Source organism: Nesoenas mayeri, assembly GCF_963082525.1.
Source record: "Nesoenas mayeri genome assembly, chromosome: 3".
Taxonomy (NCBI): Eukaryota; Metazoa; Chordata; class Aves; order Columbiformes; family Columbidae; genus Nesoenas; species Nesoenas mayeri.
The window spans coordinates 96638283-96662910 of record NC_137544.1 but is presented as its reverse complement, the minus strand read 5'-3'; the positions used below and the strand labels follow the sequence as shown (position 1 = coordinate 96662910).

The 24628-nt window shown below is 42.4% G+C and overlaps 2 protein-coding genes across 10 annotated transcripts in view; one reads left to right on the top strand and one right to left on the bottom strand.

The window, feature by feature from the left end:
• Positions 1 to 143: 143 nt before the first annotated feature.
• Positions 144 to 20376, top strand: PACC1 (proton activated chloride channel 1). 7 transcript variants are annotated; one of them, XM_080341150.1, is made up of 8 exons: positions 144 to 277; positions 4223 to 4373; positions 5927 to 6136; positions 8187 to 8341; positions 9811 to 9953; positions 15182 to 15326; positions 18194 to 18298; positions 20008 to 20376. In XM_080341150.1, the coding sequence occupies exons 2-8, from the start codon at positions 4334 to 4336 to the stop codon at positions 20167 to 20169; spliced, it is 960 nt and encodes a 319-aa protein (XP_080197276.1). In that variant the 5' UTR covers positions 144 to 277; positions 4223 to 4333; the 3' UTR covers positions 20170 to 20376. The 7 variants fall into 7 exon arrangements, with proteins under 7 accessions (XP_080197276.1, XP_080197275.1, XP_080197277.1 ...); XM_080341149.1 differs by having other exon boundaries at positions 4214 to 4373; XM_080341151.1 differs by lacking the exon at positions 144 to 277 and adding an exon at positions 373 to 642 and having other exon boundaries at positions 4277 to 4373; positions 6035 to 6136.
• A 2198-nt stretch (positions 20377 to 22574) lies between these two features.
• Positions 22575 to 24628, bottom strand: part of PPP2R5A (protein phosphatase 2 regulatory subunit B'alpha) — a 46722-nt gene continuing 44668 nt past the window's right edge. For all 3 annotated transcript variants that reach the window (XM_080340978.1, XM_080340979.1, XM_080340980.1), the window contains one exon: positions 22575 to 23894. In XM_080340978.1, the coding sequence (XP_080197104.1) occupies positions 23762 to 23894 (133 nt within the window). In that variant the 3' untranslated portion in view covers positions 22575 to 23761. The remainder of the gene's footprint in view (positions 23895 to 24628) is intronic.

Below are 24628 nucleotides of genomic sequence, written 5' to 3'. Positions count from 1 at the left end.
TTGTTTTAAGTTGCTTTTCCAGTCTAGTTCAGTCTCACGTAGGAGACTGTGGTGTAGAAAATCCTAATTTCCCTGTCACTAGACTTCTGTGTTTACTGTGAAGCGTTCCTAGAAACCTTACAAAAAATTCCGTTTACACATGCAACGGGCAACCGTGCAGCATGGGACGGCTTTATGCTGCCTGGAGCAAGACAGCTGGGCAGAAATCGCCAAGCGAGCTCTGGAAGCTGACACGAGACCGGACTCCTCGATGGCGCGGCACGCCTTGTAGCATCTGGTGAGTCTGAAAGCTCCGTCCCCTCCAGCTGGGACGCGGAAAGCGAGGGCGGTTCTCCCCGGGGCGGCTGCCGGTGCTCGCTACCCGCCGAGGGCTCCGCGCCCGCCTCAGCCGCGCGGCCCTCCCCACAGCCCGGCACCAACGGCCGCCCGGCGGCCGTTACAGCGGCTCGCGCCGGACTGCGCCTCCCAGCAGCCCCCGCGCCGCTGTGGCGGGGCTGGGGCGGGAGGCGGCCGGGGGGTCCCGGCGCCTGCGTGGCTGTGGCCGGGCAGGGCGGCTTGGCTCAGCCGCTGGGCCGGCCCCCGCTCCCCGCTGCACCGCTCGATGCCATGCTGAGACCAGAGGTGTCCGCATCCTACCAGGAGGTACGGGAGGGAAGGATGGGGCTGGGCTGGTGGGCGGCGGGCCCTAGCTCCCTGGGAGGGACCGGGGCAGCCCCCCGGGCGGCGCTGCCGGTGCCGGGGCTTGCCGAGGGGGTACCCTCAGCGCTGCTGCCGTGAGCGCAGCTCGGCTCCGGTGTGTGGCTCTGCGGCTCGGCAGCGCTGGCGGAGCGGTCCTGCGGGCCCGTCGGCATCGGCTGCAGCGCGGCCGAGCCCCCTGGGTCTGGCCGTGAGGCCGTCGGTGCCTCCCGGTGCTGCCCGCACCGCCGGTAACCGCGCTGTCTGGTTGTAGCTGCGCTCGGCAGAACGAAACGGGTGTTTCGGGTGCGCTTAATTTCAGGTTTTACCTTTAAATGTAGCTGGCAGCAGTATTTTTAAGCGTATGAACTGGGCACAGCTGGCCGGTGAGCTCGTTCGCGACAAGCGGCTGCGGTACCGGCGCACTGACATCGGAAACCGGAGGCCCCGTTCTCGCCCGGCCCGGAGCCCGAGGCGGCGCTTGGTTTGCATATCGGTGTGCGGGCTTCGACAGCCGCAATTCCTTGCTCATTCCTGTCTCTCGTACTAGAGACAGAAGCTGTTTGTGCCAAGCTCGGCAGTGGTGGAGACTCGCTGCAGGTCGCTTCTGTTTGCATCTTGCCAGTGAAAGGAGTGCAGATGTTTGCCTTCCTCTGCATTTGATGGGTAGTTTAGGGCTCTGTTTTAATACATTCTGATTTAGTTTAGTATTGTCTGTTTAGTTTCAGCTTCTGGTTTCTTTTTAGGATAGAAGGCATTGGAAGGTGAAGAATCAGTGGACCAGAAAAAGCCTGTATGGACAAGTTCTCCCTTTATTTAAGAGGATTTTATCCAGTAGGAAGGTTTTATCCCATGATTATCAGGATGAAATGAACTCCTGTAAGAGCTTGTATTTAGTGGAGGTACTTGAGAGACTTAATGAAGTTGCATTGATACCTGAAGTGTGGCCTGGACTGTGCATGTTACATTTCTGCCTTGTGTATCAGCCACCACTGACACTGCTGCATGTATTTGAGATTGTCCCAGACTCTGTTTGTGCAAGTCTAGATGGTGTGTAGGTGCAGCAGCTGCCGTTCCTTCCCTTCTCCAGCACCTGGGTCAGTCTGTGATACTCCTGCTCCTAGCAGGGATGCTGAAGTGTCTGTAGCTGCCTTTTCTGAGCTTCCATTTGTCCAGTGCTTTTCTGTGTACAGGACTGAAAAGGAACTTGCGGGGTCATGAGCAGGCTCCTGCAGTTGTTTCTCACTCAGCTGTACATGCTGAGCCCAGAGGAATGCTGAGCAAAGGTCTGTTTCATGCTCTTCCTGCTCTTGACATCCTGTCCTATCTCTGTATCCTTTTGCATGTTTAACTGCCCTGCAAGTTTGTGCTTATTCTGCATTCACACCACGCTTCACCACTTTATCAAAATTAAGGTGTAGGAAGAGCTGGCCCATGAGCGTATATACAGTTGGCATATTCCAGGTTCACTGTTGTCAATTGCCTTGGTTTGGGGATTCTGTAAAGCACGGAGAAAGCAGAATTAGCTGTCCTGCAGTAATGCTGTGCTGGCTTCTCAGTTGTTAGGAAACTGCTGCTTAATACACCTGTGAGTCATTGAATTTGCAGATCTGTGCTGCTGTGCCTTGTAGAGTCATTGTGCTGAGTGTTGTACACTGAGAATGCAGTGGCTGAGCCATGAACAGTGCTGGGCTTTTGGTGGCCTCAGTGGGTTTATGAAACTTCACCTCTTGTCAAGTCAGGTGTTTGGTATTTTCAGTGAAATAAGTTGGTTTTAGGGGGTATCTTGCACATCAGCTCAACTTGCTGCACCTGAGGCCACGTTAGCACTCCTGCTTTTTGTTGCATGTTGTGTTCTTGCTTAAACTTGTGTTGGAATCTCCTTGCTATCAGGACTAGAATTTGCTTTCCCTCTGTGTAACCTCAGTTGATGGGGTGCCTGTACCTGGGGAACTGTGGCTGAACCAGATAGGTGTGGGAGTCAGATGGGAAACTGCAGTGACTCTGTAACTTATGTTAAACTTTTTGGATCAGCTCCAGTATAAGGAATTTGCATTAGTCCAATTGGAACTGGTTTCTTAGCTGATTCAGCTTAACCAGTACAAGAGGTTCAGTGAATACTCATGTGTCAGAACAGCTTTTTTGGATCAGGTAAACAAAGAGCTGGTGTGGTTCTGCAAAAAGGATCAGAGTATTAATTTTCATTTATTTTAATTGAAAAAAATTATCTTTAGTTGGACCCTGCTAAGCCCCCCTGCAAATGAGCCGAGATTAGCCAATTAGTTACCTCCATACCTCACACCACGGGAAATCATGCTTTATATATATGGAAAGCATTTAAAAACAACTGGGTAACTGCTTTCAACTTGCTTTGTGTGGTGGAAGTGAATACAGAAATATGGCAGGAGGTGATGGGGACTTTACGTCAGGCTTTGAAGACGTAAAGTGAATGGACTCTTTCCTAATAAGTGCAAATGATGATTTGTTAATGGTATAGTGATGATTTCAATGCAGAATTAAAGTTGCGTGAAATAAAAGCACTTCCTTATGGATACATGCGTATTACTGTTGAGTAAGTTGGGGGTGTAAAGTTCAGTAGCATTCAGTGTGGCTGCTATATTAACTGTGCCCTCATTTTTCTTGAGATCAGGACAAAGGTAATCTTTCATACCTAATTAGGTAGGTGATGCTGAGTGTTTAGCTTGAACAGTTACTGTGTAACACATTATATGCTGCAAGCTTTTGCTCTGGTTTGCTTTGCTGTAATTTGCATGTCAGTCCCTACCATGAAAGAAATTTGGAAAATGTACAGGAGGTACTTTATATAGATACAAAAAGTCTAATGCTTCGTGGTCTCATGTGATGCCTATCTGATCTGACAACCTTCTGACTTTGACGGAACCGTCTTGGCGGTTTGGGCCCAGAGCTCTGAATACAAAACCAAGAAAACATCTGGTCTCTGTTGCTGTTTTAGAAACACTGGAAGACTAATTAGTTGCATAACCACTAATATATAATAATATGTACAGTGAGCTCAAATAAGCACCAGAAATGTAGGGATGTTTGGCTGTTGTAATGACCCACCTACCTATGTGGCTGAGACTGCATTTGAGCTGCTTGCCCTAATACCTGTCAAAATGCAACTTGCCCCTTTTGCACCTCTTTGTTAAGAAGTGCTAAGGCTCTGTTTGCTGGTGTGTGCTGTGGTTTGTTTATACCTAAAAATACATTCCTGAGTGACAGAATGAAGTTCCTGCTGATTTCAGAGGGCATTGTCCTAATTTGGGGTTTAAAGTGAGCTGAAGCTGCCAGGGAAACAATTACTTTGATCTTGAAAGAAAAGGTGATGTTATTGTTGAAACAGCAGGGTGGAAGAAGGTTAAATTTAATGTGCCATCATTCTCTTAATTTTGGCTGTTGGTCTACGTAAATGTGGCTCTTGCCTTGTGAACAAATGGAACAGATGTTGGGTGCTCTTGGACTGGGGGCATATTTTTGTGTGTTTGGTTAGTTGGAGCCTCTTTTATTTGTACCATAGAAATTCCAGCAATTGCAAGTTGAGAGCATGTTTGGAAATTGAACCACTGTTTTAACTACACAGCTGAGTGAAGATGTGGAGCGAGCATCTGAAAACCCAGCAGATGAGAGAGGAGGAGAGATGGAAGTTCATGAAGATACCAGCTCTGTTATTTTACCAGGTGAGAACTATTGACACAGAAGTTACCAGCTTTAAGTACCCAATACGCTGCTTCCACGTGTGGTTGAGTTTGTTTGGTTTTTTAAATTGTATTTCTGAAAGGAAACAAACCAGTGAATTACTTATTTTGGGGAATAAGTGCTGATGGAAAGCCAAGGAGTTTTTTCCAAGGATTGAGAACATTTCTTTCTCATGAAAGGTGCTCAGTCAAAGAAGATTCAGCATATCTGGTTCTGAGATAGCTTAGTATGTCATCTTCCTTTCTTCTGTATCTTACCTGAGTTGCCGTGTCTGTGATGGCAGTAGATTGCAGGCAAAATCTGTGTCAGTTTTACATGAGCAAGGTCCAATATTGAATAGATGTGCTTTTAAACAGGTTTTGGGTTGGACTTGCTTTTGGAGGGTGCAGGGCAGTATTAAATGGGCTTGTTGCAGCTCAGATGCAGGTGTTAAGGTAAGCCAACCTGAAATGACAATCTCCTAAAGGTTTTGCAGCTGTTTAATTTCCTTGGCTGCCATCTCCTGGCATGTAACTTGGGAACATGTGTGTAACCATGGACCTTCTTAAGAGGTTATGTGTTCAGCAGGATTTACTAAAAGGCTAGTGTTGGCTGTAGTAAGGAACAAACACCAAACCATGGTATTATAGTTGAAGGGCAGAGTGTGGCATGGCCTGAAAGGGCCTGACTCGTTAAATTACACCACACAAAAGAGTCCATGCAAAATATGCCTATTTATCTCCTTTCCTGTGTTGGCTTTTAACGCTCCTTTTGCATGTTCAGCTGTATATCGCTCACAATCAAAACGTGACATGTAACTCAAGAATACATGAACTTTTCCCTTACAAGTATTGCTAAAAGAAATGGAAATGCAAGGAGTATGGGGAAAGCAGTGTCTATGAACAAGTGAGACCAGTGTGAAGATTTTCAGAAAATACGCTTTGAAGGCAAGGAGACTGTGAGAGAATTGAGTCAGTCTTTTTCTGGATGTAATTGGAAGAATCCTTTTGTGAGACTTTATGTAGTGTGCACAAGGAGTTATGAACTGGAGTCCAAAAATAAGAGGGTGACAAATATCTAGTGACTTCTGCCATGGTGGAGATGCAATGCAGGTACCTGTGTGAGAGCATTAGAATATATTAAATCTCTCTGCTGATGCGTAAGCATGACCACAGACTGGGAGCGGGGGAAAGGAGTTGCTTTTTGCAGGAGGAAAGATGGAACATCGACAGACGTTTTTTCATATGAACTTCGACCTTTGTTTCCTAGTTGTCCTTGAGAATAAACTTGTTTCCTGCCTGCCATGTCCTTAAGCAGAGTGACAAATGCAACATGTGAAAAAGAGGCACAATCTTTGGATGATTGTGCCTCATGCTTGAGAAGGAAGCATCTGTCTGACTGATAATCAAAACCAGCAGTAGTTGTGTTTTGTTGGTTTGTCTTTTTTTAATCTAGCTGAGTTTGAGGCTTACTTTCCTCTTTGAATAAATGCTACATAAATTCTGTCCAGCTATCTGCATTTTACAGTCCTAATCCATATTCTGTTTGGTTCCAGATAGTGAACTGGGTACCACTGCCCCTTCTTTGCGTTTCAGCAAGACCTGCCTAAAGAATGTTTTTTCAGTAATTCTCCTGTTTATTTATCTGCTGCTCATGGCTGTAGCTGTGTTCCTTGTCTACCAAACCATAAGTGACTTCAGGGAGAAGCTCAAGCACCCAGTGATGTCTGTCTCTTACAAGGAAGTGTCCTTGTACGATGCACCTGGTAAGAGTGGTAGCAAACAAAATGGGTTAAGTTGTTGTTCACACTTATCTTATTTCACATTTTTGATGTTGATTCTCCAGGGTCCAGAGTGCATGTGATGCTTTGACCCAGGTCTTTTACTTCCCCTTTTTTTAATCAATGTTGTATTGAGTTTGCACGGAAATGTTAATATTATATGGCAGAGTTTGGGAGCTTTCACGCCAATAACATGAATGACAGTAGCTATGGAGCATTATGGAACATTTGATAGATAAGTGTTTTCAGACTCTAAAATGAGTCCTCTTTTAGGGAAAGAAGGTAATTCCTTATGGAAATAGTCCCAAAAGTGTATTGAGCAGGGTAGATGTTTATCAGGACCTCAGTGCTGCACTGGACAGTGAGATGCTGTTGACCCTGAAGAAGGTGAATTTCTCAAACCTATCCCAAAATAACCACAATGCCACTTTCTGCTGCTGTTCTGCATTGTTTACAACTTAGTATTACATCAGTAGGCAGTGAAAATGTGATGTGACTGCAGGGAACAATGTTGGCATAAAAACACAGTGTGGCATCAGAAAAATGTGTTTCAGTTTGCAGGAGGGATTACGCCATAGAAGCGTGTTTGAATAGTGAGTTCTCTTGTTATTATTATTTTTTTAATTATCCAGTAACCATTCATATATAGAGCTGTGGTGGAAACGCAGCTCAAACAGTCATAAGTCAGTTTCCAGTTTAAAAATAACACTTTTGTTTGAAGTGTTACCACATTTTGCAAATACCCGCTCTGGTAATTGTGGCTGAAAGGTCAATGTTTCAAGTTGGTGCCATACTCCTGTAGTTGTTTTTCTCTGTGGTCAGTTAGGCTCAGCTCTGTAAGTAGGTCCTTGTGTTTGGACCATATGGATCTGCCTATAAGAGAAGGCTTTTCCCTCTTTTATTTTACTTTTTTTTTAAAAAAAAAAACTTTTTGTGAACTTTTCATACAGCAAGAGGAAGAAAATGTCATTTAAAGAAGCAGAGCAACATACATGTAAATCCAGAAGTATTGGTGGACATCCTTGAAGGACCAGAGAACCTGAACTAACGTAGCCCTTTACTTCATTGCTCTGTTAAGGTGTTGAGATGGCAAGTTGCAGGCATGGAGCACTGAAGAAAGGGATAAAGCCTGTTTAGACTGAAACATGCTGGCTGCTTTGACGTTTCGAATTTTAATGGACAAGTCATGTCAGTAGTGAGAGTTAATAATATCTAATGAATCATACTTTTTTTTTTTGGTAGTTGGTCTAGATTATCTTCAAGCAAGCTTGTTTCCAATACTGAATGTGGCATGTGTGGTATAACAGGATTTTTGGGCCCTGTATTTTGCTAGCCTTCTACTGCTGAGGTGACTGAGGTTCTTCTAATGCATGCTGTTGGTCTGAAACAGTAGGTTTATTTTATATGTGAATTTCCATATAGGTGAAGTAGTAGCCTACCTACCCAGTGATATAAGTAATAAGGGACGGTAACAGTTAGTACTTGTTTGATGGCTTTTTATCATGACATCATATTCAGTGAACAGACAATCCTAGATGTTCCAAAAAGTATCTTTTTTACTTTTATTAGATCAGTCAGTGATCTTTAATCTGTCATGCATAGTACATACATTACTTCCAATTAAAATTTGACATGTTAAACATGAAAACATGTACATGGTGAAGCACTACATGTCCTATTTGACTTCAGTAGCCTCGTAACTTCACACATTCATTTAATCTGGGGTAAGAGAGACTGTGTTATGTTAGCTGCTGGCTTGTGGGAAGACATGGGAAACTTTGGAGCTTCTGTGAACCTTCGGTTGTTGTAACAGAATATGAACCCTGATTTTTTTCAGTGCACTGGCGGGGGTTCTGTCCTGATGCAGGTGGCACTTTTGTCCTGCTCCAGAAAAATGCTGAAGCATGTGATTCGATATGATTGTTTTGCTGGATCTTGAGGATGTCTCAATATCTGTGGGATTAAATCCCAGAATTAAAATCTAGGTACTTGGGAAAGAAATCAGCGCTCTTCAGTGTTTTTTCTCCCCAAACAGGTATTGCCTTTTACCCAGGCAAGGCTCAGCTGCTTAGCTGCAAGCATCATTATTATGATCACATTCCACCTCTGATAAATCCAGGTCAGCCAGGAGACATCGAATGCACCACTCAGAGAATCAACTACACGGATCCTTTTACTAATCAAACTATGGTAATAATAACATAAAAGAACAAAGCTTATTCAGTGGAGTTTTTCTGCTGGTAATGGTATTTGAAAGTAAAAATATGTACTTAGTGCTGCAAAAAATTCTTGCTTCTAGTTTTTTTTCAAGCCATCTATCCTGTTGTTTTCAGAAGTGTAAAAGACCCTAGTCAGTGTGTGTTTGTGTGTGTGTTATGGAAGACCAGCTGTCATGTGGGTGTGTGTGGCAGGAAAACCTGAATGGGACAAAATAAGTCATTTTTCACAATGAAACTTCATTCCTCTCCTAAATGAACTGGCAAGCGTACTCCTTGATATAGTAAATCTAGCTTTGACTGAAAGCAGTAGCACTAACTCCATTAAAGCAGGATAGCTTATCTCTTTTGCTATGTTTGCTAGGAGTTACATATTATTTTTGTCACCCTTGGAAAAATCTTAACTGGGCACCAGGCATTTAATTACACTGATATACCGTGAGCCAAAAAGATGAGTACATTGTGTGATAGTCTGTCTTAAATTGCCATTAAAAATAAAGGAAATCTAGCTTCTGTGTAAACAAATGTTCAAAATATAAAGTATTGAATATGGCCATATGTATCTGAAGTGATTGATCAGGTTGTTTTTAAGGAAACTAAACATTAACAAACTATCTAGGTACCAGTTTTGGTCAGCTTTTTTTTCTTAATGCTTTGCCTTTTGTCTAGTCAACATTTCTTTCTGGGAAGCAGCTCCTTAGTATATTTGAAAGTAGTATTCTAGGTGCAAGTCTAATTTAATTTCTGCCACTAATATGCTCTTTTTGCATGTTTTAACAGACTAAGAACCTACATTTTATGCTGCATGGTAGATTTATTTAGAAGCGTATTGATCCCATAGGCTCTAGTCCTGCAGTGGAATGGAGAGGCACTGAGGCAGAGACGTCTGAACCACTCAGAGCCCTGTTCAAATTGGCCAAGTCCCTCTGCAAGCAGCAGCTTGCTGTTCTGTATCATGCCTGCACTACTTTAAGTTGTATTCTACCTGCTAACATTTTTATTTTATTTCTGTGTTTTCTTTAAGCAGCTTAACTTGAGGTACTGTGGGCTGTGAATCTGTTCCTCTTTCTCAAAGAGAAGCCTGATGTTTTCCACATCAACTTATTTAATGTCAAGAGCTGAAATGTTTCAGACTTTAATGCTCAAAACAGTTTTGATTGTCCAGAATGCAGGTTGCAGGGCCTTGACTGGTAATTGCACATATGAAAGCAGATTTCTTAGAAAACCACAAAATCTTGATATAAGGACTTCATTTTTAAGCTAAAAGGAGGGATTCAGTTGGCATTCTTGTTAGGTATTTTAATAGATGTATACTTTGTTGTGGCCAAAAAATCTTGGTGTGTATTAGATTTCTATAGAGTATTAGTGCCAGGTGGCAAATTAAAGAACAGAAAATGAGGACTGCTCCTTTGCTGCTCTCACCACCTCTCTGTTTGCTTACAGAAGTATGCTTTGGTTGTTCAAGGCCCTCGTGATGTGAAGAAAAAGGAACTGGTGTTTTTGCAGTTTCATTTAAATGGAACAGACCAAGATTTTAGCGCAATCGACTACCTCCTGTTTTCTTCTTTCCAGGAGTTCATCAACAGGTATGGAAATGGATGAGCCTGTAATTGCATTGAACTTGTTACAACAATACAGGGTTTTAAAGTGAAAATCAGACAGGCTTTTTTTTTTTTCTTCCATGTTTGGGTTACACTGGTACTCTTTCATGTCTTGGGTTACTAATATTACTTTTTAGACAGTGAAGTGAGGGCTTTTTCAGTGACAAAACTGCCCTTCAGCTATGCTTCAGCCATTTGTTGCTGCATTTGCTGTAAGTTTGAAGCTTGTGCTGGCTCACTGCTGTTGTGGGCTGTGGCTGATCAGGAAGTGTGCTATCCTGCAAAGTGAGCTCAGGAAGTGCACTGAGAACACTAATGTTTCTGAAGCTTTTACTTTTTTTTTTAAAGCAGTTACTGTGAAGATCAGATCCCTAGATTGATTTGTTGTGATTTTGTTGAAAGATTAGCTGTACGGCTTTGTACTACTAGCTTTATGTAAGATTCTGCAGAATGATGTAATTTCATAGATGGGGTTTTCAGAATTGCTCCATATTGGTTTGACATCAGTGCCATTGGAATTATTGATCACCCTTCTTCCAGTTTTAACAAGGAGTGGAATTAATCCTGCCTTGAACTTTCTTGAATGCCTTACCCTTTTTTCCACCTTGTGAGAATGAATTCCATACTGTTTGATTTTTGTTTTATTTAAATTCGAGTTCTGTTCTTCTCTCTGTGGTCCAGATGAAAAGCTAGACAAGATATATTAGTCACAGTGAGACTTAGCCTTAATTTGGTAACAGTCACATGCTCAGTGAAAAAAGGCACAGGGGAGGAAGGCCATATGCAGAACAAAATTAGTTGAGGGAGCGGAAGAGAAATAACAGATTTTATCATAACAAAGCATTTGTGGGGGCTTGGACATGATCATACTGGTGCTTGTCAGATGGAGCCAAGACTGGAAGTGTTCAGTCTCAGTATCTCTGTGTGGGCAAAGACCAATTATCTGAATTCGCTCTTTACAAAAGTATTTCTACTTCAGTGAAGGAGAACTGAAGTAATTAAGTACTTTCTGTAACTGAACCTCATAAAATCCTAATGTTTTAGGTATATTAGGCATTGACATTTCAGGCTGAGAAAATACCAGTTAAGAGTATTGTTGTAGAGGGTGCTACTTGTTCCTTCTGTGTTGATTTTTCACAGTTTTTGTGGCTTGTGCTGCAGTTAGTGGTACGTACAGTGGGATCGATACCAGCAAGGTGCACAGCTGTGTCTATACTGCAAGACATGAGCACTGTCCGAGACCAACTCTGGTGAAACACAGAGCAGAAGGCACAGTTGTGTTGCATCTGGTTCCTGCCTCTTTGCAGAATGAGCCAACTTGCCAAGACGCAGCTTGGTCTGAGCATACTCCAGTCTTGGAAGCCACATTTCTGTGCTTAGTGTACCAATTTGCAGATAAGCCATTTTAAAGAGCTGTTTCTTCCCAAATTAAAGCATATATGTCCTGCTTAAGTACTTCTGCAATCAAGCTGCATGTCTGCATGCTGCTGGCCCAAATGCTTGTGCCACATGTTGTGCAAAGGCAGGTTAGAAGTGCAAAGCAGCAATAAACATTATCACAAAGGTTCTAGCTTCAAGGCTATGTTTGTGCCAGTGTAGGTGAACAAGTAAGAACCATCTGTAGGCTGCCTTGGAGAAACCTGGATTGCAACCTCTTGCCTCCAGTTTGCCAGGTCAAACTGGTTAGGTGGCAGAATCGATCCCCGAAGCAATGGGGGAATGTCATGCCTTGTCTCGCTGTTGGAAGGCACCAGAGAGCAAAGGCTGAGCCTGGGTTATGTTTGCAGCAAAGTGAAAAGGTAGGAAATAGTGGTGTCTGTTTGGGACCACATCATTTCTGCCTGTTTGCAGCAGGTGGTAGGAATGTGAGTTAAAACTGGTTTTGAACTAACCCAGATGATGGTAAAATTGGCAAAGGTATATAGGCCTTTAAACTCAGTAGTAAATGATCTGCATGTCTAGGTGAAATACAATAAGAGAAGCAGTTGTGCACCAGAAGCTAGTTGTGTCTCTTTTATAGCATCCTTCAAGGCTTGGTACAAATTGTATGGCTTGTCTTGCTCAGCCTTGTGTCTTGCTGTCCTGGTGTCCTGGGGCATCAACTGGACTGGGCTCAGGGCAACTGGAAGGTTTGTTTTCTCCTGACTATGAAGTGCATGTGAAACCACATGCATTTGTCGAATATACTTGTTCTGTCCAACTTCCAGCAGAAGAGAAAATAGAAATGATTTCCAGTTCATCAGCGGTTGCTAAATTTAGTTGATGGGAAGTCTGGACAAAGATGTCTGTAGAAACTGTTGCGTATTGACAACGCAAGGTTTGTCCTTCCATGCAGCCTCTAAAAACTTCAGTTACTGGCTGCTGTTAATTACTTTTCCTGACAAAGTGTCTCACTGGTTATGAGAGCATATTATTAGCACTGTGCCCAGCAGTCAATGTGAGGTGTTATTAAAGATATTGAGATATATGCTAAAACTCATGAGATATCATAATTACCTATACAGTTTTTTTGCCGTGGCTGTAAACAGCTTAAGTTGGGCTTGGCAGGCAGACTGCTATAAGATACATGTGCAGGGTATTCCATCATCTTAAATCACAATCCAAACTCCCTTGAAATTGGTGAGAAGAGTCCTGCTGTATCTACACCACAGTTCTTGTGTAGGCAGGATTATGTGCAGCTCACTTTTGCTTTAAATAGCAATAATTGTATCAGTGAATGCTGCTGCAGGTGTCAGCAATAATAAAAATAGCATCTAGGAACTTGTATCTTTAAGGGATTTTTCAAGGCATAGCAAGTGGTGAGGACTCAAGATACAGCTGTTTCTGTCAGGGGTTTGATTCTCTGTTGCTCCTGGATTAAAATTGGGTCGACAGTCTACGTGAAACTGGCACTGCATGCTAGTTGTGTTGTGGCCATCACAGAACACTGCTTTGGCCTGTGAGTTGGAGGGATAGTGCCACTGGCTTTTTTTTTTTTGAAGACTGTACCATATTAATTGGAAGGAAGAAAATAATGAAACCCTTGCAAATTACCAAAAAAGTGTAGTTAAAAATACAAGTTCCTTTCCTAAACTGTCATTAATATAATACATGGGTTAAGAAGAAAATCCTCTTGAACATATTATTGACAAAACTACTGTTAGTGTAGCATGTAAAATAACTTACAGTCGTGTGAGATGATGAATACCAGTCTGAAGAGATCAGAGATTATTTTAGGGTCTGAACAGAACTCCATGTTCATGCCTCTGGTCTGGATTGCTGTGTGCAAAGAAATCAATGACAACATAGAAGGGTTGAGATTTTTGGTACCACACCGTCTGGTCACCAGAGAGCACTGGCTGTGGGGAGAGCGGGGCTTTGTAGCTCACCTGAGTGAGACAGTGGCCTCTTGCACTTCTTTTTCTCTGCTGTGATGGAGGAATTTTTGCATGGTCTTGAGGTACCATTAATATCCTGGGAGAGCCTGCTGCAGAGTATTCCGGGAATCTTACCATACAGCTAAAGGGCACTATCATAGGTAGAAGAACAAAATAAAATGAAGTAATGTGCAACCTTTGTATGTTGTCTGTCTTTGGGGTAAAGAGGGAATTAAAATGAACTGCCTGGAAAATTATTCTTCGTCTTAAAATCCCTTGCCTCTCTTGTGTTCACCTAGCTGTGTGCGGTTTTTAAGATGCTGTATTTGCTGATCGCTATGAATTGTAGAAATCTTGTGCCTCTCTGCTCTCCCCGCCCTATTCCACCCACTCCTTTTCATTTTTCCTGCCTCTCTGGCAGTGGTCTGGATTATGGGCACATGCAGGGAGAAGCCTTCTCAGATCACTTCTCCACAGCTTCTCCTAAGATATTATTAATCTTTTTCAAGGCTACAATTACTGTCAAAGGCAAAGTATACTACTGCTCTCTGTTTACCATGTTAAGTTGTGGCTGTAACGTTCAGCTCTGTGTCATAACTTCCTGCCTCGATTTTCCATGTTGGTTTGGAAAGCTTTCCTACGATGCTGGCTTTAGTCAGGCATTACGCATATGACTGGCCTGTAGAGTGCTAATTTTATTTGTTCCTCTGAGTGGCAAAGCCCCCATGCTCTTCCGTGCTGTCCCATCAGTTGCTGCTGTACCCACATACCAAAGGGGGAAGAAATCATTGTCTCATTAGGTCTCCCAGTGTCATTGGTTTTTATGGTGAGTAGCAGTCAGGTGATCGGTTTTGTTCTGATGCTTTGCTTATATCTTCCTTGGGGGGGTTAAGGACGTGCACTGCCACCCTGGTGGGATCACTAATCAAGCACCTACTGTAACAAACAAAGATACAGCCTGTGCTTTTAATGATTTATGACTCATCACAGTGGTCTACCCCTTCATTTCAAATGAAACCTTGTTGAAAAAGCAGCTGCAGAGCCAGGCTTATTTCGTAGAGATGACATGGAAGTAGCTAAAATCACAGTACTGAGGAGCTCCAAGTAAATAGCCTGGTTAATTCATTGTGTCATGTGCAATAGGTAGAGAAAGGATGGAGACCAGATATGCCTTAGAGCTGCCTTATTACCTCTTGCTGCATGAGAGGTATTGGAAGCCTTAAAATGGGTTATGGTAGCAGTATTAAAAAAAGATACAAAGCAGTCCTGCTGTTCTGGGGCTACAAAATATCTGTGATTGCATTTGGGAAAACAGCCATGTTATTGAAGGTGGGAGCCTTACACCAAAGGTACAGTGTTTCCACAATAGTAGGAATACACTGAATGTAAATTGCAAAGCATTTTAAGTATGTCTGCATTGCAACCAGTTTATTTGCATCCCAGCAATGGGCTGAGAAGCCTGCCCTGCCTCTAGGCTGTTCCTTCCATCTCTTGCTTTCTAGCATTGTGCTGAATTGTTTCCTGCAGTCCTGGCTCTGCTCCTTTCTGTCCCAGAGATGACAGATGAGCAGAACCAAGCTCCCCTATAAGGCAGAGCAATCCTGGGGGCAGGTAGAAATCTAGGGTGGTGGGGCACCAGGTGAGTCTTCTGCGATTAAGAACATGTGAGTCTAAGTGGTACCATTAATCAAAACATAAGTACTCAAAATGTTTTAGGTATGCTGAATTTTAGCAGTTGAAACATAAAAGGAATTGCAAATGCATTTTGAAGTGCCTGTAGGTCTGACATTCTCCTGCCTACAGCGCTCAGGTACCACTCTGAGCTCAGTCAGTAATGTAATGGTCTTTTTCCTTTAGTCCCGAAAAAGCAGAATTCATGAAGGACTGTGAAAGTTCATACTCAAGCTGGAAGTTTTCCGGAGGCTTTCGAACTTGGGTCAAGATGTCCTTGGTGAAAACAAAAGAAGAAGATGGTAGTGAGACTGTTGAGTTCAAACAAGAGGTAAAAAAAGAAAAACATCAGGAAGAGTTTTTTGGGGCCTGTGAGGGGTTTTTTTGTTTGTTTTGTTTGTTTCTTTGCATCTATTACGCCACTTGCCACTGAGCAGTTTTGGCTGTACAGCTGCATCCTTTCCTAACAGGGAGAGGTTCTGTAAAAGCATAAATGTCTTGATGTGTGTGGCTGTCAGTAGGACTTGGTGAGACATCTCAGGAAAACATCCCCTAATGGGGAGGCGAGAAAGTCCAGGGCTTGAACGTGTTGTGACAGCTGTAGTCTGAGGTAAGGCTCCAAAGAGACGGACATAGAAATGCTAACACAGCTGCCTTTAGTTAAAGATGTGGAACAATTGCCAAAGGAATTGTCTAAATAATAGCCGGTATTGGAAAGAGGTAGTGTTTAGGTTACCACAAGGGCTGATATGAGGATGAAGAGGTAAACATAAGCCTTTTATCCTTTGTAGCATTCTCCTGTCTGCTTTTTGATGGGGACTGGGATTTTTATCTGTTGAGTATCTTTATAAAAATGGAGTAACTTCTTGCATCATTTAAAACTAGAAAATACACAGGTGGGAGATGCAAACTTAGCTAGAGATTAAATGAGTTTGACTTTCATTCCTGTGCTGTTCACACTAATGGACAAGAGACTAATTGTGTTTTGAGTTTATATCATCTTGCTCCCAGTGTTGGTTGGGGATAAAGAGTCTTGTTGGTGATGAGAAACAAGAATTTTAAGATAAATCTTTTTCAGACAGTATGTGTTTCAGAGGCAACATGGTCTCTTAGTGTACTGTACACTTGGAAAGAGTACTTTGTGGAGATTAAGATGATGCAGAATCTTCAGTTCCCTGATCTTTAATTTTCGCAGTTAGGGCCTTATGGGAAGAGCAGAGCTGTGACTGAGGTGGGTACCCTGCTGCTCCACTGGAGGAGGCAAAGCCCAAATCCATGCAAGTCCCAAGCTATGCCTTAGTTTGGAGGAAAGGATGCATCAGTCAGCTGCTGCCATGGATATGCTAACAGCAGTTGTCTATCTGTCCCACATTGCTTAGAGTCCTGTATCACTTGCCATTTGGTACTTACCTAGTGTAGCACTTTTGAAAGTCATCTTTTGTGTGCCCCAAGTCTAACATGGTGTGAAGTGGAAACAAAAGGCTGATTGAAACTCAGAAAAAGCTGAGCTTTTTGTGACCATGAACATCCATTTAGTCCAGCAGTTATGATTCTCATCATCTGGGTAGATGAATGCTGTATTGGGTTTATTTGGTTTTGTTGGAATGTGTTTGATTAAAAAAAAAAAAGAAAAACAAACAAACAAAAAAACCCCTAGGAAATAGGAATCAGTACAAATATGAATTTTGGATTGCAGATCCCTCTTAACAATACAATAGAAGTTGAAATAGCTCAGCCATAAATTGTACTTGCTTTGTTTGACAGTGTCTTCTCAAATTGCATAAGGAAGTCCATTAGCCTTTCAAATCTAAAAGTGGGAGACAGCGTACCAGAAAGGTGGATACAAATATTAGGTCAACTACCAGAGTCAGTCAGTCTGCTGACTGCCTTCATTTAGCTTTGTGTACTGTGTGCTTCCTGGTGCACAGTTTTCTGGAATGAGTGTAGTTGGAGTGATGGTATGCTGCAATTATTAAATGAGCTGTAGAAGTACGGGGTAAGCCTGCAGCAAAGGTGTTGGACCAGAAAACATGAGGTGGTGAAGCTCCCATGTGCTCTGGATGGACACACATAGTGTTCTAGTTCCCGCTTCTTCGTGTTGGCAGCCTAAAATCAGGTCAGGCAGGGTGTGTGGAGATGGCCGATAGAAATCGTGAAGTATTTGTAAAGAAACTAGGTTTTTGGGGTAGGTAATACAATGTCTGTTTTCATAGCTATAGTTCCTGTCACAATCCTGAAATGAACTTAGAGTACTGCTGGATTACTTCCAGTACAGTGTTAAACCAGTGTAGGAAGAGCAGCAGGACACTCCTGTGCACTCACCATGATGTAAATAACTCCTTTGAGGGCTGGAGAAGGGAGTGATTCTTCCATCACGTTTTCAGCTGCAACTCTGGGTGCTTTCCTGTTGGGTAACTGCCTGGCTGTTGAGTGGTCTATATTGTCTCCTAGTGGCTCAGGGGTGGTACAAACTGGTGTGACTGCCTGTGTACGAACCCCTGTAGTTCCCCTCTGGGCTGGGAGTGTGTTACAAGATAAACATTCTTCTGAGACCTGATGTCTTAAGACTATGGTTTCATGCGGCTGTAACATCGAGCTGGTACCCTAAACTGGTGGAATTGCGCTGAAGCTCTCTGCCAGTCACTGCTAGTTTAAAATGGTAACCTGGTTAATGGGCAGTATTGGGAAGTATGGTTTTGTTAACATCTGGGCTTCCTTCCCTTCTGTTTTCATTCTGCACTTGCTAGCATCTTCTGCTTTATCCTACAACTGGTTTTTGGTTATTTTTTTTAAGTCTTCCCGCTACCATTGTGAAGTTCTCTGGTAAATAAAAGTAGCTTATTCTTTATTCATGAGGACTTTCCAAATGATGTTTTACTCCAAGTAAATGAACACTGTAAATGTTATTTACCCCCTTGAAAGGGAAAACTTATGTGACAGAATAAAGGCCCTGAATACCAGTGTAAAAATGGTATTGCAGTGTTTCACTAAGTGAGAAACAGAAAAAGAATATGCACATGAGACAGGTGGAAGAAACTGCCCTTTCCCAATTTTGGTAGCCTAATTTTCCAGGTAGAGGAAGGCCGAGTCTCTGAATGAGTCTGCTGTTTTCTCCTTCTTACAAGCCTTTTCTGTTGTACAGACGACTCATTACACCAATGAAGGAAGTAACCTGCATGCTTTTATTTCCCTCTCCAGACTAGCGTGGTTAACTATATTGACCAGAGAACTAAACCAAGAAGTGACCAGCTGTTTTTTGTGGTGTTTGAATGGAAAGATCCATTCATACAGACTGTTCAAGATGTGAGTAACACCAGTCCCTTCTCAAATCATTGGCTGCTTGTACATACTCATGGTTTGTGTGTGTGTGTGTGTGTGGGCAAGCCTGTTACCTCACTCCTAGCAGAAATTCAGAGGAAGAGTGAGGTTACTTCTGAAATTTCAGTCTAGGCTCTTCCTTATATCCAGTAATTTGTGTTCTGCAGAGGTCAAAACCATTTGATGCTTTTCCTTGGCTTGGAGCATTCTGTTTGCAGCTAGAGGTGCACAGAGCTAAGAAAAAGCACATCTCCTGTGTTCTAACAAAGTGTAGCTTCAGGCCAAGTCTGAACTTTCTGCTTAAATAAGCATGCTTTTGATTTAATGCCTTTTTAGTGACAAGTAAGAAATCTAGGCTTAAATCAGAATAATAAAAATAAATAACTAGTGCATTTTTTTTATCCCTTATTTGATGAGAATTTGGTACTGCAATCAAATACAGAAAAAGCACTTGAAAAATGTAGTTCAGTATAGAATCATAGAATCATTTTGGTTGGAAGAAACCCTCAGAATCATCAAGTCCAGCCATAACCTAACTCTAGCATTAAACCATGTCCCTAGGAACCTCATCTGAACGCCTTTTAAACCCCTCCAGGGATGGTGACTCCACCACTTCCCTGGGCAGCCTGTTCCAATGCCTGACAATCCTTTCTGTGAATAATTTTTTCCTAATATCCAATCTAAACCTCCCCTGGTGCAACTTGAGCCCATTTCCTATTCTGCAGTCAGAGGTGTATGATGTGCCAGACAAAACCACTCAGCTACTGGAACACTTCAAAGCTGTGCAGGTGTGTGTTGTGGGTACATGTGCTTCAGGCACGTGAGCTAGATCTTGTTTTCCTGGATGTCAGGTACATTTGCCCTCCCCAGAAAAACGCAGAACTGCAAAGTGTGCAAAGACAACCTGTTTAAGATTTTTGCATTTAAAATGGCCCTACCTGACAACCAAAATCACCAGCAACATCCACAATGCACTTGTTGTATTGCGCAAAATGGGAGTGCAAATGCAGAGGGTGCAGGTCAAGAGTTGGTCCTTCATAATCCTGCTGTCATGGCTGTACTGGTTCAGGTGGTGACCTGGAGACACTGCGCTCATGCTGACCCTCAGAGCAGTGTGCTACTGCATTGCTGCCTGAGCACAGCTCTGCTTGCTTCATCTGAGATCCTAGAAGTCATCCTTGTTCCTAGAGGTGTGAGAATTGCAAACTACAGAGAAACTTAACTACTCTTGAATAAAATGTCATTAAAAGCAGAAACATAAAATACTTGCTGTAGGTCTACAGAAACAGTTACCACTGTCAAAACTTGGATTAGCCTTACAATGCTGTCTTGTTAAAGCCTTCCAGTAGCTGCTGCTTTGAGCTGCTTATTTTTGTAAATCTTTAAATAATATGGTAAATTAAATCTATAATCTTTAGAGATACAGTTAAACTGCTAATTTTAAGTTTTAAACAATCCAACAACCTGAAATAGTCTAAAAAATTTCACACCTAGTACAGAGTAGTTTCTTCCTGACAGAAGGAATCAGAAAAACCATGGTGTGAGGCAGATGTGTGGAGAAGGCACGACAGGCCACTTCTGTGGCAGAAAGAAGCAGCTGCAAAACCCTTCACTTTGAAAAATGGAGTTGTTACTGACTAGGTCTAATATATGCTGAGTCAGATGAGGGGAATAATATCTTTAATCTCTTTCAGATCGTCACAGCAAATCCCTGGAACATGATTGCTCTTCTTTGTGGTATCTTTTTGGCTCTGTTTAAAGCAGCAGACTTTGCTAAGTTAAGCGTTAAGTGGATGATCAAAATTCGAAAGAGACATCTGAAGAGGAAGAGTCAAGCGATGAACCACATAAACTGAGACTGACTGCCTTTTAACTATGCATAACAGAAGGGACAGAAAGTAACTGGAGTAAACTTTGATCAGCCATACAGCAACTGAAGATGCAAACCAGATATGTTTTCTTCAGGAAAAACAATGACTGGAGGAACAGACTATTGAGCTGGCCTTTGAACTTCAGAAAGGAGCTAACTCTAGGACAGGTCTAACTAACTCATGCTTTTCTACTCTAACAAGCTTACCTCAATGTATGAGGGGACCAAGGGAGGAGACGACAATTCTCTCATGTTCAGAACATCACCGCTGTAAGGGTTCAGCTCTAAAAAATGGATGGTGTTTGAATGCATCTCAGAACAGGACACCATTGAACTTTCACATGAGCTGTGACCTGCATCTGCTGCCGTCACACAGTTAATTCCTCGATGCTGTTGAGTGGAATGGAAGGTAAAGCACTCAACACAACAGTCTGGCCTCCCCTCTCCAAAGTACACATTAAAATACACTGGAAGTCTATTACATGTAATTTTTGATTTAAAATACAGTGACTTTAATATTAAAAAAAAATTACTTCAAATAAGATCTTGTGTACATTCATTAAAACTACCTGCTCCCAGATTCAGCTGGTGCTGTACAGGAGGTGGTGTAGGTAGGAGTATTAGATCAAGAAGATAAGGTGAAAAACAAAAATCTATTCCTGATCAGTCCAACTCAATCAGTAAAATCAGCTCTATACCTGGGCTGCTGAGCTGATGGCAAATTTCAGTCTGTCTGAGGCTGTTGCTCTTCCCTCTTTCCCCAAGTCTTTGCTAAGGAAGTACAAAACAGTCTTTCATCAGCCTGGCATTTAAATGTGCTGCTCTATTATATAGAGAATGCGTGCTAACGAACTGTGCTGCGGTGCTGTAGTCTTTTTCTTCCTTATAAGTCCTTTATTAGTCTAGATGCCCAACTCAGACTTGTGGAGGCGACAGGAGCAGCGCACCACTCCGTGTTTGCTCTGTAGGCTTTGTTGCAAGCAAAGAAGCATGCCAAATCATATTTCCTTCTTCCATCTTCTACTAACAGAGTATTAATAAGAACAGTAAGTATATCAAAAGTACCCTCTCATTCTTTTTTTTGCCTTCTAAAGAGGCATTGTAGAACAAAATTTACTACTTCCAGCTGATTTCCAGAGCAAAAGTGTAGGTACAGAGACAGCTGAGCTCTCAACTCCTCCCTGAAACACCCAAGTGTTCCTTTAACAAATGATATTACAGCACCTTTTTCTTGGATTTTACAAAAATATTTAGAAAGAACAACTTGATCAGGTACCAATGCATCCTACTGCATTTTGTGTTCTTTTTTTGCTAATGAGATCAGAGAAGGTGAGCTAGAAGACAACTTCGCCCCAGCTCTAGGCTAAGCAGGAGGTGTGGTTAAATAAAGGATGCGCTCCTTTCTGCTCTATTTAATGCACTTTTTTCTTTTCCAAAGCAATTCCCATATTTATCAACTTCAGTCACTACATCTCAGCTATCAAGATTTTTTGTTTTATAAGGAAACATTGTTACTGGAGGAGGCCACCTGATGCCAGCCAAAAAACCTTTCTTTTGTGTGTCTATTTATAGGAGTGATGCTAATAGCAAAGTGTTGCACAATTTGTTGGAAATGGCCTCTTACAGCTAGTGTTGTTTTTCTATTACTCATTCTTGATGTCCATATTTGTAAATTCTTTAACAACTCATAACAACTACAACTTGTTCTTTGCACCATTGCAAGGTGTTAAGATTCCCCAATGTCTGTATAATTTATTTCACCTGGACTTTAGAGCAGCTGAAAATATTTTATATCTTAGATTGGGGGGGTTTATTCTTATACGGAAAAAATACACTAAAATACTAAACTGAGGTAATGTGTGTCTGCATGACAGTGATTTCCCTCCTGAGCTGGCAGAGCACATCTGTGCAGGCCCCAGGGTGTTCAACATCTGGTTTCAGGACTTCAAGAAACACCATGAAAAGTGAATTATTTTTTTCCCCCCAAAATTTTGGGCAGCTACTTACCAAGGCAGAATCTACTTTGGTGAGCTGATTATGTAGCCTTTTCATGTAAAACTGACATGTAGAGAGTAGCAACTTCTTGGTTTTGATCAGACAGAGCTAGTGGAAGTCACTTCAGGCAGTGTTATTCCCATTTCCTCTGTGAAACACAACTACTTGGGAGACAAAGAAAATGAAGTAACAAAAAAAGTGTAATAAAGGCAACTGAAACAGCACAGTAAAGATATTTTCCCCCCAGGAAACCGAGTGAAGTCAGAAAACCAGCCAAGCAATAGGTAAGACGAGCCCAGGACACACACCTGCCTGAGCTTGTACCACACAGAGCCAAGGGGAGCTTCTGCCCTGCTGGCAAAAATGAAAGCCCAGCAGCCTGTGCCTCCTGCACTTGTGCCCCTCTCTGAAAAGCCCCAGGTAATTCAGACGCATGTGCGGTTAACAGGTTGGTTGTTAAAGCCATTCTAGTTCTCCTGGTCTTTATAAACACAAAGATGTGATATACAGCACTAAATACAAACATAAAGACTTTATTGAATGCTGCTCAATTCCCCAAAGATCTTTCATTACAAAAGTTTTCCACACGACTGCAATTTAAGAGATTGGAATGGTACTCTGATAAAAGATGTGAAAAATACTTGATCAAGTAAACAGACAAGACTTCTATTGTCAACTTTTCACCTTTAAGAAACAGACTGTATTTTCTTTAAATAAAACAAGGAACTCGCTCTTTACATCCTTCCCTCCTTACTAAAAAAAAAAAAATTCATCCCAATTTTGGTCTTATTCTTCAGTCAATGAGATGCTAAAACTAACGCAGAAACATCCACGATGGTCTCTAGGAGACCTGCACTACTCTGCAGGGCACCCTTGGGCTGATGAGGAGCATCATTGATGGGCTCTCTGGAGGAAGCTCCATCCTCAGCTGCAGCAGGAGGAAGTCTCTAAGCAGCCCAGGACCAAAAGGCAGCGAGAATGGGGTAGAGGCACTCACCATGTGGTAGGTCAGACACATGGACCACCCTAGCCTGTTCAGCCTCAGTCTAAGGTAAGTGTTAAATCTGAATCCAAGGACAGCACCACAGCCAAGTTCCTTTCAGTGCTGTAAGGGGCACATACTCTGAATATCCCAAGTTACTGGTAACGTACCTTGGTTTTATTTGAGAAAATACAGCACAACTAGAAGCCTTTCTATAATCTTAACCAAAGTATGCAGCGATGTGAAAAGCACATATAAAACAAGGAAAAAAATGTACATAGCAAACTATACCACCTATGTGCAACACAATCAAAAATTCAAGTCATAATTCTCACCACTCCCGTAATGATTTCACTCATTAACAATGATAATTCAGTTCTATGAAACGTTGGAAGTGACAGTATATCAATAATTAGACAAATTTACAATATGCTGTGGTAATGACATCACTTAACTGCTGTATTGAAATTCAAATCTTTACATTTGCCAGAGAAAAAAAATGGCTGTTTCTATTATACTGATGAGGTTTCTTTTGCAAATCCTTATGCATTTCAAAAGGGTACAAAAAAGTATGTCTGCCGAGTAGAGGTGGTAATTTCTTTTATTTGGCACTTGTATTGTGTGCATTTAGCACATTGTGAGTGCTGTTCTGTTTTTCTACCATAGCCTTCTTAAGCTTTAACTCCTCCAGCTTTCTCCACAACTCTTCACGTTCCAATTCTTTCTTTTTCTCTCTGTGAAACAAAGAGTGAAATATCAATTTCAGATGTGTTTTAAGTGTCATGTGGAGATCCAGTTAATTAACAACCACCATTTACATCTAGTTTAAGTTTTTCTCCAAAGCTACTTTTAGAGGCAATTACGTTTTCCTCTATTAAAAAGCGAGCATACAAATTGGGAACGGTTAGTGGTAAAACTGCAACTTTGCTCCAGCAAACTCAGACAACTGCTGTAGTGTGGCCCTGCACAGATGACTGCAATTCTAAGGAGATGCTTTATCACATGCAAACAACTTAAGGGACCGAGCATCTTTTGGGGAGAAAAGCACAGCTATTGAAAGGAGACACAGCATGGGGTCTCAGCTGGCTCAGGATAACGTGTGCCCTGCTTCCTCTTCAACCTTCCCGCTTGGGAGGATACGAGAAATTTTAGCTGAGCTGCGTGAGAGATTCTGCAGCTCAGCTTCCTTCGGACAACACCCCCGAAGCAGCAGAGCTGGCACCAGGCAGAGCCGGCACCAGGCAGAGCCGGCACCAGGCAGCCCCTCGCAGCAGCAGCAGCTGAGCCCAGTTTTCCCAGGCAGGACAAGGGGATGGGGCCTTCGTAGAATGGTGTTGGTTGGAAAAGACCTTTAAGATCATCGAGTCCAACTGTTAACCCAGCGCTGCCACATCCTGCAGCCTTCACGGTCTTCAGCTTCCACCCCAGAGCTGCCCCACACCTGCGTGGGTGCTGCATACTCGAGTGG

What these genes read in the sequence shown, in the direction of transcription:
- PACC1 (XM_080341146.1), top strand. Translation starts at nt 607, where the DNA reads ATGCTGAGACCAGAGGTGTCCGCATCCTACCAGGAG. An exon ending in TGTCCGCATCCTACCAGGAG is followed by an intron (nt 643 to 4,276) that starts GTACGGGAGGGA and finishes TTAACTACACAG; the next exon opens with CTGAGTGAAGATGTGGAGCG. An exon ending in TCATACAGACTGTTCAAGAT is followed by an intron (nt 18,299 to 20,007) that starts GTGAGTAACACC and finishes AATCTCTTTCAG; the next exon opens with ATCGTCACAGCAAATCCCTG.